The sequence below is a fragment of the Medicago sativa genome, chromosome 8 (genome assembly GCF_051527215.1).
Source record: "Medicago sativa cultivar Bolivia chromosome 8, Bolivia_mono, whole genome shotgun sequence".
Classification (NCBI taxonomy): Eukaryota; Viridiplantae; Streptophyta; class Magnoliopsida; order Fabales; family Fabaceae; genus Medicago; species Medicago sativa.
This window is the reverse complement of record NC_140756.1, coordinates 33,188,276-33,203,554: the sequence shown is the minus strand read 5'-3', so window position 1 is coordinate 33,203,554 and position 15,279 is coordinate 33,188,276. Positions and strand designations below refer to the sequence as shown.

Genomic DNA, 15,279 nt, shown 5'->3' with positions numbered 1-15,279 from the left:
ATTTGTTTACTAAGATGCCTAATTGTGTTGAACTTATTACTATTAATGAGATAGATATATATTGTCAAAAATCATTTTGGTTATCATGTTACTTTATCCTTATGACTATATATTATCATGATGCATGACTATATACCCATATAAAAATATATTCATATTCAATACATGTATTGCATTGTATTATATTACATTCTAGTCATAATAGTAAAACTTGTTTGGGAGAGAATATATACATATGGAGCTGAAATGAAGAAGTTTGGGGGAAAATCATGTCAGACCGTTCTAACTAGCAATATAGATGCCAAAAGTATAAAATGTCATGATACAAATCCCAAATTTCAGAAAACAAATTAATAACTAGCAAGCAGGTTCAGCAAGAATCTACACTCGATTCAGTGACTAAAAAAAAGACTTCTTTCATATGCAAAGGTCTGAAGCAGCATGACACTTATATTACCTCCTCAGACACTTGTACGGCCTGTTTGATCAACTGCCTTCAATTAATTACCTGCACAACAAGGCATCACAGTTCTGATAAATATGGCTAAAACGATTCAAAATCTAAATGTTCTTAGAGGTACCATATCCATAAACAATACTTCCATTACAGAGAACTGGAGTAGAGAAGTTACCTACGATGGAACACCTACAGGATACCAACATATGATATGAAATTCAATTGTTGTAAAGAGGTCTGAAGCAGCTAGCATGACACTTATATTACAGCCTTCAAAACCTTTAATCAGACTCCACTTACTTACCTGCACAACAAGGTATCACAGTTTGTCATTAGAATAAGTTACCTACAATTCAAAATATAAATTCGGCTAAAACAATTCAAAATCTAAATGTTCTTAAAGGTACCATATCCATAAACAATACTTCCATTACAGAGAACTAGTGTAGAGAAGTTACCTACAATGGTACACCTACTGGATACCAACATATGATATGAAGTTCAACAGTTGTAAAGAGTTGCCCGCGATTTTGCCCATTCTGGTACACATTTAAAATTTTCACACTGCCAGATAATTAAATCCTGTAAACTGGTTGCATGTTCAAGCCCGTCAGGTAAGGATACCATTTTTGGGATTCCCCACAAGTTAATCAATTTAAGGTTCTTGAGTTGCTCCCATTTCATGCTGTAGCAACCATCTTCATCATTGCATGGATCAAGCTCGTAGCACTTTGAAATATGCAGTTCACTCAATGTAGTGAGATTTTGAAGGACTCCGGATAGAGATTTTAAATCATTGATCAGACATATCCAAAGAGTCTCCACTTCGAAATGATTGAGGACTTCCTGTAACACCTTCTGTCCGACATTGTAAAGCTGTACATTCCTGATTTTTGTGTGTTGTGGAATTGAAATCACATTTGGACAGTCACTAATCCATAAACTATCAAGGCCCTTAAACTGATGGCAACCCCCTGCAAGTGATTCTTCACTGCATCCACACCAACCTTTAAGATTAGGCAACGAATGAAGTTTGATCTGTTCAAGAGATGAAGAAAAGGGCGATGGGTTGGCACTGTTGTTGTCGTTGACTAGCCATTCTAGACTAGGCAAGTGTTGCAGGTGAAGAGATTTGACATTGAATACTGAGATTGGGAGATATTGCAATTTGGGGCATCCAACTAATTGCAATTTATTCAAGTGTGAAAATAAGTTAACCGAACTAGAGATTTGTACCCCGCCAAATCCATTTATACTTAACTTCTTGGTATTGGGGTGCAGGCGCATACATTGTAACATTATATCATCTTTTCCATTGAAGTCTGTATCACCACCCCCTTTCAAGCTCCAAAACAATTCCAAGACTTCAATGTGCGACTTGCGCATTAAATTCATCCGCTTTACTTGTCTTGGTGCAGGCCTCAAACATTTCAAGCCAAAAATAGTGAGCCGTTTCGTTAAGTTGTTCAATTCTCCAAGCTCCCTAGCTCCAGCACCTTGTTCAGATAACACAAATGGAAGCAACGTTTGAAGACTAGTCAATTGCCCTATTCCAAGTGGCATGAAAGACAATTTAACACAACCTATCAAAACAAGATGTCGGAGACGTGTCAGTTTCCAAATATCTTTTGGCAACTCTCTCAACCTGAGACATCCAATTAGTAAAAGTGTTTCCAGGTTGTATAATTTAGTTATAGACCTTGGGAGAACCTCAATCAGTTTGCTACCAGAAATATCAAGAGACCTTAAATGTTTCAGGGCACCAACACAAGAAGGAATGCTCCGTATACTCAAGAAGTTAAGTGTCAGCACACGGAGTTGTTTAAATCTTGACATGATCGACTTACAAGCAGGCTCTTGAAGCCATGAACTTTGATGTGATAAGAATGTCCTCAGCTTGTCAGCCTGGAAAAGATTACTTGGAAGTGTGCATGAAGGTCCATGTTCTAAGCAAAAAGAGATGTGACACGTTTGTTTGTCAACATGCGGCTTCCCTCTTTTGTCCATCTTCACATATTCATTATTTGCAATAGAACATGCCAAGTCATGCATGAGAGCATGCATTTTGAACTTATAGATGTAACCGTTCTCATCTCTTTTTACGTCTTGGAAGAAGGATCGGTGAAGAAGAGTCAGGAAGTATTTTTCAGCAACATCTTCTAAACTTGTATTTGCATCAGATGACAGAATGAAATCATTTGCAATCCAGAGCCGAATCAGGTTATTCTTGTTAATATGAGCATCTTTTGGGAAGAGTGAACAAAATGCAAAGCATCTTTTCAAAGGAAAAGGTAGTTGTTCATAACTGAGTTTGATGAATTGAAAAATTCTATTTTCATCTTGTTCGTCAATTTTTGCAAGATCCTTGTTATTGACATTCAACCAATCTTGTTCCCTGTCCATGGAAGCCATCAAGTCCCCAATAACTCTAATGGCAAGGGGAACCCCTGCACATTTCTTGACAATATCTTTGCCGATTGTTATCAATTTTTTATTTTCAGGTTCTTTTCCAACAGCACCAAAAGCATGTCGAGAAAACAAACTCCATGACTGTTCTTCATCAAGACCATCCAAATGTAAAATTGAAGATGCGCGAGATACCGTGGCCACCGCCTCACTTCTTGTAGTTACAATGAGCTTGCTTCCTTTAGCTACCTTCATCGATCTTGCCATTTCCATCAATTGATCCCAACCTTGACGACTCTCACTCCATACATCATCCAATACGATCAAACATCTAAGTCCATCTGTTTTCTGATTAAGTTTCTCAAGCACGGATTCCATGTCATCATTATTATTACACCCAGCAATCTTTGCAGCAATACTGTTTGCATCAAAACTGGAAAAATTATCCGCAACGCACACCCATTTTTTGAACTTAAAATGCTCTTGGACAATAGGATCAGAGAATGCAAGTTTAGCAAGTGTAGTCTTGCCAAGCCCACCAATTCCAACTATTGCAATAACTGAAATTGTTGGTTCTAACTCGCCTTTAAAGTTCAACAACCACGATATCAGCATGTTCTTCTTGACCTCTCTTCCAATAACATGTTGCTCAAAAACAAAGGGGTTAGTGTTTCTTTGGTTAATAACTTGTTGGTTAGGAGTGTGTCTTAAAAAATTAAACACTCTCTTACCAACATTAAGGTCATGAAACATCTTCATCATATCCCTAAGTTTGAAAGCCATTATTAGATAGAACCCAATCTGGTTTGATGATGAGAAGAAAACGCGGAATTTTTTGAAATTCTTGTGCTTGGTCATCACCTGGCGAGACAAATCTTCGGTGGAAACTTCATCAATCAAGTCCTCAGCTTCATGAAGAGCATCATTAAGAGTCTTCAACCAATGGTTAAGTTCATGGCTGTATGATATCCTTTGTGTCTCCTCTGCATCCAAAATCACAGCTTGGATTTCAGCCATCAAATTCTTCAATTTCTCCAGATCTTCTCTCAAATACCAGATTTTGATAGCTAGGGGCCCTAGCTTGTCAATCAACGTCGAGATGATGCTGAACGCAGAACTTATAGAGTAGGAGGCAGGGTCGGTCGGCACACTTGTTGACATTTCCTATCAATAGAACAAAAACTCAGTTAAAAAAGTTCTTGATAAGAATCATACTTAATGGATATATACAATCTTTTGTGGAGAGGGGGAATGTTACAGACATTAAATTAATGCAATGAAGTTAAAGTGACCTTTACATTAGGGAAATGTTAACTTAGGTACCAAAGATAGAAAACAAAATCACAAAAAATCTACCATTCATCGCTTAATATTTGATATCTACCATGCATGATATCTTGAACCTACCACTTTAAATAAACAAAATCTTTGTATCCATCTCATAGTTGGATTTCATAGATTTCCATCTAAATTTCAATAAATCATGCATGAACCTAGGTGTGGCTATTTAATATGTGTTGTTGCTTGGAAAGTAATTTTATGACTTATCCATTATTTACAGCTTACTTTGATATGCTACAAAAAATTGATACATTGTTATGAAATTTTTTACCTCCCTAATTCCAACACATTTTCCATCCTCAAAGATCCATATGACAAATCCCTAAGACAGTAAACAAGTGGAACAATAGCACAAACAACCGAAAACAACCCAAAAACACGAGTAAGCGGCGACGGGGATGGACTAAACAGCCCAAAACACACTTGCTATATACATCTTGGATATACACAAAATTTCATGAAATTGCACAATTTTTTTGAAACATACCCACCAAATTGAAGGTTGTTGAATGTATCCATTAAGTTATATTTTAATCTTCATATGGTTGTTGAATGTATCGATTAAGTTATATTTTAATCTTCATATATAAACCCAGCAATCACTACACTAGTGTGCACAAAACTAAACTAATTACAAACACTAAATTAATGCAATGAAGTTAAAGTGACCTTTACATTAAGAAACAAACGCAGCACTATCCTCTTGATGAAAATGGAAGACACAAATCCTTGGTATGATGCAATGTGATGAATTTAGTTTTTTGATGAACTTAATTAATAAATGGAGAACTTGTTGAGGAAGGTTCCCACACAATAGACACACTCACACCTCATTTCTCACACATAATAATAAAACTTATTAATTCATGCTAACCGAGTGTAAGTGTTTTATTCATAACAAACACATGATCAAAAATAAATATTTTTCAATACCATACCAAATGTCATGTGCTCAACCGAATGTAAGTGTTTTATTCATAACAAACACATGATCAAAAATAAATATTTTTCAATACCATACCAAATGTCATGTGCTCAATTTTAGAGGACCACTTTTAGTCTTTTTCAATTCTGGTCATGGTCAATGCAGTCATTTTCCTTTAATTTCTAACATTTTAGGATTAACACACAATAAACACCCTGATAAATAAAAACACAACAAACATACACACATTCATTTCTCATTAAAAAATTGTAATACTTCTTTTTTTTAAATAGAAAAAACAATACTTATCTAATAATAAAACTGATTAACTCATGCTAACAAACTGATAAATGAAGACAACTTTTACTATTGTTGTATGTGTATTATATATTACCCAAAAAAACAATTTGGGTCCCTAACAAAAAACAAAAGTATCAATTTGGGGTTTCACAAAAAAAACAAAAGTACAAATTTAGTCTCTTAGATGTCAACAAAATTTAATTTTGAATTCTTGTATGAAGGGAGAAAAAAAAAGTGGAATGAAAGAATGATCAATATTCAAGTTTACTTGTTCTTGGATTTAAAAAAATAAATAATATTCAGTTTAAATTTCTTTTGATGAATGAACTAACGTGGTCTAATTTAGTTTGTAACAAGGGACTAAAATAAACAATTTTTTTATTAATTAATATTAATAATTAATCTGGAAAACTACTACAAAACATAATAAGGAGCCTACATTTTAGAACGTAATCACTACTACCTAATAATAAGTTGATTCAAATATTCCTTAAAAAAAAGTTGATTCAAATATGGATTTAGGTATTAAAAACATAATTTTTTAATTAGATCCAATAGTAAAGTTGCCTGATGGTAATTCATAGTTCATCAAGGACTTTGTTTACAAAAACTCAAAGATCTACTTCTTTAGTATGAAAAGTTTTCAAACAAAAATCAAAGATCAAACACTAAAAGATCAAAAATCAAAAATCATGTCTTAAAGTGATAACTACCATAATAAACAAAAAACATGTTCAAACAATCCAACATGTTCAAACAAAAATCAAAGATCATGTTCAAGGAAAAAATCACGTTAGTCTATATAAACAAAAATCATGTCTTAAAGTGATAACTACCATAATAAACAAAAAACATGTTCAAACAATCCAACATGTTCAAACAAAAATCAAAGAACAGATCAGATATGAATTCATGTCTTAAAAAACATAAAAGATAAAGTACTAATAGTTTACTTGAAAATTAATTAGTTAGAGCAGAAAAAGGATTTGAAGAGACAGAGAAACCAACCTGAAATAGTTGAACTTTTTTGATGAAAATCAAAGAAACAAACAACCACTTTCCTCTTGACTCAGCCTTGGACTCAAATTGTTGGTTGTATGCAATGTGATCAACTTAGAGAGGTAGAAAATAATTGATTTTTTTTTTTATGGAACTTGGTATGTTTTTTTTTTTTGTTTTGTTGAAAGAATGGAAATTGGTATGTTGAAATGGACTATCCTGGTAGAAGACTTGTCTTCTCTCATAAATCAATAAAATGCAAATTGGACTGATACACGTTATTTCTATTTCTGATAAATAACATGACAATCCCAATAGAGTATAATCATTCAAACTAACCCTAATTTTTTGACAATCTTATATTATCTATATTAGGGAAAAGCAACTTTATCACCTCACCAATTCTATTTTATCTGGTACATAAGTTAATAAAAAATAAATATTGTATTCAATTAAATCCCAAATTTCTAGTGAATTTTATTATTATTTTTTATTTACATTTCAATTTTCTCAAGATGATAAAAACTATGGTTTCAAATGAGTACATTTTTCTTGTCTTTTTTTTTTTTTGATAGAACTTTTTTTTCTTGTCTTTTTTAAAGCTTTGGTTCTTTCACTATTTTCATGGGAGCAATGGGAAGAAAAATATTGGATGATTCTAAAACTAATTAACCTAGTTTCATTATTATTTGAATTTTTTTAATTAAAAATAAAAAAGTAAAGATTTTTACAATATTCAAATGAAATTTAAAAGTGGGGTAATATTTTTGTACTGATTATTATTCAACTAATGATATACATTATTTATCTAATAAAATAGACACACCCTTGTTTTTTCTATATATAAAGATCAAATAAAAGCTTATCTAATAAAATAGACACACCCTTGTTTTTTCTATATATAAAGATCAAATAAAAGCGACGGTTTAGCTCATCTATACTCTCTACATTTATTTTGTCATTTTCTCCCAATACCCATAAAGAAAACTTTATGAGTAAGGTATTAGTTATTTTATTTCAAAATAGTTTATTAGTTAGTTGTGTAACTTTTGTATTAAGAAATAAAGTTATAGTTAGTTTGTTTGGTTACTTGTATACCAAGTAATGAGTCAGTTTGACAAGTTAGTATTTAATTCTTTGTATAAGTAGCAAATGTTCACAATGTAAATAGTATTTTTTATTTGAAGATATTCTGCCGTTATCTTTTTTTTTTTGGTGGTGGCCGGGGTTCGAACCCCAAACCTTGGTGGTGGCCGGGGTTCGAACCCCAAACCTTGCATATTTTATGCATTGTCCCTAACAACTGAGCTAAGCTAACGAGGACAATGTAAATAGTAGTGATCATAATTAATAAAGAAAATTATGATTTCCTATCACTCATTCTCTCAATTCTCAACAATCCCTAAAACAATATTTTTTTTAAAAAATTAATAAAGAGTAAAGACTTCTATCAAATTGGCGACAAGACCCTAGTTCGATTGATCAATCCTCGAATCAAAAGTGTGTGCAATATGTGAATGATTGCGTCGTCAAGTTTAAATAATGGAGGGTTTCGGCGCATTTACTGTTTCTTAACGCAAAAAACTACGACAAATGGATTATAAATATGAAGGTGATCTTTCAATATCAACATGTGCTTAATGTAGTTAGAGATGATATTTGTGTGCTTGAAAAAGGCGCTACTAATGCGCAAACCACCGCGCATTAAGATACGAAGAAAAAAGTGGGAAAAACCTTGTTCCTTATACATCATCAATGTGTTGGTTTTGATATCTTTGAAAAGATAAATATGCATTGTGAATGTGCAAGGGTTACAAAGAGAAAGTGTTTAATGGATATCAAAATTTGAAAAAGGTGAAGTTACAAACATTAAGAAGGCAATATGTGCCCCTTCAAACGATTGATAACGAAATTAAGAGTGGGTACTAAGCTACAAAAAATGACTATCTTTCTTGCTTGAAACTAATTAATTTGGACAACATACCTTTTGTGACTATCTTCTAATTCTTACAAAATAGTTCATGTTTTTAATTATCCTCACTACTAAAAAATTACACAATAAGTTGTAAGTGTTTCTTTCATTACAAACACATGATCAAAAATAAATATTTTTCAATACCATACCAAATGTCATGTGCTTTCTTTTTGAGGACCACTTTTAGTCTTTTTCAATCCTGGTCATGGTCAATGCAGTCATTATCTTTTGTAACATTTTAGGATTAACACACAATAAACACCATGATAAATAAAAACAATACTTATCTAATAATAAAACTGATTAACTCATGCTAACAGATTGAAAAGTGAAAACAACTTTTACTATTGTTGTAAGTGTATTATATATTACCAAAAAAACAATTTTGGTCCCTAAAAAAAAGTACAAATTTAGTCTCTTAAAGGTCAACAAAATTTAATTTTGATTCTTGTATGAAGGAAAAACAAATGGAATGAAAGAATGATCAATATTCAAGTTTACTTGTTTTTGGATTTAAAAAAATAAATAATAACCAGTCTAAATTTCTTTTGATGAATGAACTGACATGGTCTAATTTAGTTTGTAAGAAGGGACTAAAATAGACAATTTTTTTATTAATTAATAATTAATCTGGACAACATACCTTTAGTGAGGGACCGTAATGGTTATTCACTTATTAAAAAAATAGTGAAGAAGTCATCTTTTTAATATTCTAATTCTTTATAAAATGTTTATTCATAATTTTTTTAAAAATATGATCAGAAATTAATATCTTCCGATACTAACTATCATGTGATCACTTTATTAAGAATAGGAAACTTTTAGTCTTCCCCAATTGCTGTCATGGTCAGTGCAATCATCATCCTTTCTGATTCCCAACCTCCCCCCATCCCGAAGATATGATCATACAAATTAACACCAATTGAATTTCTTATAATTTTTTGTTTTATTATAAATAAATAATAAACCTATAATTAGCTAATTTGTTTGTTTTCACAACCTTATATTATCTATATTAAAAATATTGGATGATGTTAAACATAATTAACCTAGTTTTTTTTTTTTAAATGTAATAATCTATGACCAAATGAAAGCGACAATTTGGCTCTTCTATTCTCTCTATTTATTTTGTTATTTTCTTCCAAATCACAAAAAGAAAAATTGATGAAAAGTATATTAGTTATTATTATATTTCAAAAAAATTGATTACTTAGTTAGTTGTGTAACTTGTGTGTTAAGAAACAATCTAGTTCGTTATTTAGGTTACTTGTATACCAAGTAACGAGTTAATTTGAGAAGTTAGTTGTTAATTCTTTGTATATGTTGCAAGTATTATAGCATGTTTGTGCAAGCGGTAGATTTGGCAAAAAACCACGTTTCAGCAGAAGCTACCTTTTAAAGCTTCTTTAAATCACGTTAGAAATTGCATTGGGAAGTGGAAAAGGTGTTTTGGCCGTGAATCCAAACACAGGCTTAATCACGTAAATAGTCAAATAATAAGACAAGATGTCCTTCAAAATAACCAAAGTGTTTATTATGAGGTTTATATCTAATGGGTTTTGCTACAAGCCACCCTTTGGTGGTGTCTTTTAGCAAGTCACACCTCAAGGTGTGATTTTCACTTTTTAGTTATAACTTTGCTAAAAGACACCTTCATAAAAGTAAGTTGGTGTCTTTTCGCAAATGCTCATAGAGTAACTTGCTAAAAGACACCTTCACAAAAGGTGTCTTGTAGCAAAACCCATATCTAATAATGTGGACCACACAACAAGTACACAGCAAAATTCGAACGGCACACCACACTGACAAAACAGATCAAATAATAAGACTTCCAAGTTGAGTAAATACTCAAATTAGTCCCTAAATTTTAACGCGTCGGCCAACTTAGTCCCTCAATTATACGAAATTTCTAATTAGTCCCTGAATTTGTAAATTGTCAATCAATTTCGTCCTTCTGTCCAAACGGAGGGTTAACGGGCTGACGTGGCCGTTAACCTCTCACTTGTCATACGCCACGTAGGCAGGGACTAATTTGGCCGAAAATAACAAACATTTTTAAGGACTAAATTGATTGATTTGCAGAAATTTTTTTGGCTTCTTCCCAAACAGCTCTTTTCTTCCCCAACGTATATGTCTTCCCCAATTGTATAAAATTGGAACCCTAATTAAACAATATGCAATCTACATTCTAATTAAATGGGAATATGGGAAAAAAACTGTTATTAAAGTCGAGCTTCATCTTCAAGCTCCAACTTTAATGGTGATGAAAAGAGGTTGAAGATGATTCAGAAATGTAACCTTCAAATACATCCCTAAGTAATATTAAAAACCATCAAATAAGTCCCTGAATTTTTTAAACATATATCAAATAGATCCTTGAAATTACAGAACACACAAATTGAAACTGAAATATTATATAGGCAAAAGTCATAGGTCATAAGTCATAAGTCTGAGAAATTACATAGGCAAAAGCAACCCAATTTTGGGGCATTAACAAGTCATAAGTCTTAAACGGCAAGTTAAGCAAAAAGAAACCCAACTATGGGCATAATTCAAACAAGCCTAAATATTACAAATCTAAAACATCTATTAAACTCTAGGAAGCATCACTTCTTTGGAAATCCGGGAGTTGGTATAAACTCCATGAATTTAGTAGGTTGAGTCGAACCGGGTGGACCATAGGTAGAGCTGTCAAAACGGGCCGGGCCTGCCGGGCCGGGCCGGAAAAGCCCGAAAAATAAAGGGCTTGGACATAAATTTTTTGGCCCGTTTAAAACCGGGCCTTTTTAGCCCGAGCCCGTTGAGGCCCGAGCCCGTTGCGGGCTAGCCCGACCGGGCCGAGGGTAGCCCGTTTATTTTATAATAATTTTTTTAATATTAAATTTTCTACAGTCCAGCCCATGCACCAGGAAAAAAAAATTGATGTTTGGCTAAAGCGGCCCAACCCAAAACCCCAAATAATACAAGGAAACCAATTCACTTCACTCACTTCACTCTCTCTCTCGACCACGTTCACAAAGAATTGAAAGAAAACCATGACCGTCTGACCTAGATCTGCTGTCACTCCTCCACCGCTGCCGCACATCACTCCTCCACAGCCCACTCTGACTGAACCGTAGCTAATCTGCTGTCGCGCCACCATCCTCAACCTCCACACGACATCGCAAGCTTCATCATCTTCAGTTCTTTGGTGAGCCATCTTCTCCTGTTTTAAACTTTTAATGTTGGATATTTATTCTCTTTCTATTAGTTTGGTAATCTGATGCAAAACTTGCAAGTTATTTATATCTCCAACTGCTCAGATTTGTAATACTAATAACAAAGATGTATGTCGAATCTTGGGATTTTGATCAATATACCTTATTATTATTGTAAGTATTCAGTAAAAATGTTTTTTGTTGAGGAACAAGGGCGGTTATTTTATGCAGAGAACTGGGCTGCTGAAGGTAAGGCAACCTTAGTGGTACATCGGAGAATCAGAAATCTAATGATGCATTAAATACTAATAATGCAGAACAAAACTTCTACTATTCTTTTCATTGTGCTGGATTAAAGTTAAAATCACAACTATCGTATGAGGTTAAATCAGAATAGTAAATTTAGATATACTTGATTTTTTTTCATTCTTTTTCATGTGTGTTGGTTCTAGTCTCGTCTCTCATGATTTTGTCCTTTTCAACTATTTTTATTACATTAATTAATAATATTGTACTATTATTTTGGTTTAAAAATATTAATTTCATGTATATGCACATGTGTCGGTTAAGGTGTATGTATAAAGAAGCAAAGCATGCCGGTAAACGTTCGATCGAGCAGAATCATCATTACTTGTATGTATTGAAATTTGTTGTGGATCATATTCTGTGAATGCCAACTTGTGATTTGTTTTGTGCACTGAAGGATATGTTATCCCACTGTTGAGTCGTAGATGTATGTAATTGTGTAATTGTGAGTGCATGCCTGCGTTATTTTTCATGAAAGAGATGTGTTGGACATGTTTTTTCTAATTTAAATTCTTTGCTTCTTTGCAGAAATTTGCTTCTTTCAATATGAATGCTCGTGGTAATGGAAAACGTGTGGTGCCGGATGATGATGATGATCTTCAAATTCTTGAAACCCCTCCACTACAAGTTAATCAACCTCAACTACAAGTTAATCAACCTCAAGAGGCCAGCCCACAAGATAACACTAACACATCAGTGGAAAAGAAGACGAGGGCCTTAACATCTGATGTGTGGAACGACCTTGTAAAGATTGGTCTCGGTGCTGATGGAAAAGAGAAATGTAAATGCAAGGGTTGTGGGAAAGAATTGAGTTGTCGGTCTAGAGATGGAACTACACATTTAAATCGTCATACAAAAAGTTGTATGTTCCTTAAAGGTAAATTTGGTGATGTGGGTGATATGCACATTGATGTTGAAGGAAACCTGAAAAGAAAAAAGTTTGATCAGAAGGCTAATCGTGCAATTATAGCCGAAATGATAATTACACACGGTGCACCATTTAATATAGTTGAGTGGAAGGTCTTCAGAAAATATCAGAAGTTTATGAACGAGGAATGTAAGTGGATTTCTAGAAATACCATTAAAGCTGATGTAATGGAAATTTACAAGGTTGAGAAAGAAAAGTTAAAGTCACAATTGGCCCAAATTCCTGGGAGAGTATGTCTCACTTCTGATTGTTGGACTTCTTGCACAAATAATGGCTACATTTCTTTAACTGCTCACTTTGTTGATGTGAATTGGAAGTTGAATAGTAAGATTCTTGCATTTTCTCATTTAAAACCCCCACATTCGGGATCCCAACTAGCATTGAAGGTTATGGAACTTTTACGAGAATGGGGCATAGACAGAAAAGTTTTTTCTCTCACTTTGGATAATGCTTCTGCAAATGATAACATGCAAAGCTATTTGAAAGAACACTTAGGACTGTCAAATAGTTTGTTGCTTAAGGGAGAGTTCTTTCATATCAGATGCTGCGCTCACATCTTGAACCTCATTGTTCAAGATGGATTGAAGTTAGCAAGTGATGCATTGCAAAAAATTAGGCAAAGTGTGAATTATGTGAGGGCATCAGAAAGTAGAACAATTGCTTTTTTTAACTGTGTTAACAACGTTGAAGGGATTGATACATCAATTGGATTGAGGACGGATACACCAACTCGATGGAACTCAACATTTATAATGCTTGAGAGTGCTCTTAATTATCAACGTGCCTTTTATAGTTTAAGTTTGTGTGATCCAAATTACAAGTTCTGTCCAAGTAGTGTTGAGTGGGATAGAGCTGAAGTAATGTATGACTTTTTGAGGCCATTCTACAATATTACAAACTTAATATCTGGTTCTTCCTACCCTACATCAAATTTGTATGTAAGAGAAATATGGAAGATAGAGGCTCTTTTGAGTTCAACTATGGCAAGTGAAGATGTTGTGATCCAGAAAATGGCCACAAAAATGAAAGACAAATATGACAAGTATTGGAGTGATTATAGCATGGTGTTGAAATTTGGGGCTGCACTAGATCCAACAAAGAAGCTCAATTTCTTGTCATTTGCGTATAAACAAACTGATCCATTACACTTTGAAGAGAAGGTGAAAGTTGTGAAGGATAATTTGACCAGGTTGTATGGTGAGTATGTTAAAAATGGTAGTCATTCCGATTCTGATGCAAGACATTCAAATCAAGCACAATCTTCATTTAGAGGAGGCAAGGCAAAGATGCCAAAGTCATTGTATGTATGCGATGTAAGTTGTGTTTAGTTTCATTTTTTCAATTTACAATGTTCTTAATTCATTTGCATTTTTATTTGTCAATTTACACGATTCTTAACTCAATTGCTTTTTTATTTGGTAGGAGTTTGAAGAGCATGAAAGCCAAGCGGTTACTGTTGCCGGAACATCTGAACTTGATATTTATTTATCCGAGCAAAGACTTCCACCATCAATTGGTTTTGACATATTAGCTTATTGGAAGGAGAGAAGTCGTAGATGCCCTGATCTTGCAAAGATGGCTTGTGATGTATTAAGCATTCCAATAACAACTGTGGCCTCTGAATCCGCTTTTAGCATTGGTGCTCGAGTTTTAAACAAATATAGAAGCTCTTTGAAAGATGAAACAGTTCAAGCTCTCATGTGTGCACGTAGTTGGCTGCATGGTTTTGATGGTATGATTTTTAATTCAAGAATAACTACTTACAATTAAATAACTATATATATTACAAGTTATGATATACTACCATTTTTTTCTTGTAGAATATGATAGTGATAGTGATGAAGATGAAGATAAGCAGGAAATCATCATACAAGAAAATATGGATTTTTCACAAGAAGGAACAAGCCATTAGCTCCCTCCCTGTTATGAATTATGATGGTATGTTGTGTGTAAATTCATATATTTTGTTCCACTTTTAGAAGCATGTTGCAATGCTGTTTTGTTTCTGTCAATTGTGGTATGTTGTGTGACTATGAGTGTTTCTGTCAACTGTGGTCTGTTGTGTGACTGTGAGGTGTGGCTGGTATGATTTGCGCCAGGTTTTTTAGCTGCTTCTGCTGTGTTCTTGTGTGACTTTCTGCAGTCTGGCATTTCTTGCTTGTTTCGGGTGTTAGCTTGTATAATTCTGCATCATTATTTTGGGTTGTGAGCCATCAATTGTTGGAGACAATTTATGTATGTTGTGCAACTACTGATTTTGTTTTCTGGTTTTTGCAGTTAATTTTTGTTGTAATTTCATTCTTTTGAAGTTGAACAACTCCTTTGAAATTGAAGTGCACTGGATTTTTGAAGTTGAAGGCACAGGATTATTTCTGAAATATCATATTTTGCTCTTTTAATTGTATTATTGAAATTGCCGTGCACCTGGAACGTTGAAGTTGAACT

At 33.5% G+C, this 15,279-nt stretch overlaps 1 protein-coding gene across 1 annotated transcript; it reads right to left on the bottom strand.

Annotated features, from left to right (window-relative positions):
* Positions 1–958: 958 nt before the first annotated feature.
* LOC146898580 (putative disease resistance protein RGA1) lies at positions 959–11,602 on the bottom strand. The gene is made up of 3 exons (XM_085736581.1): positions 11,393–11,602; positions 4,476–4,526; positions 959–4,027 (listed from the first exon to the last, which is right to left on the bottom strand). The coding sequence occupies exons 1-3, from the start codon at positions 11,600–11,602 to the stop codon at positions 959–961; spliced, it is 3,330 nt and encodes a 1,109-aa protein (XP_085592707.1).
* Positions 11,603–15,279: the final 3,677 nt, after the last annotated feature.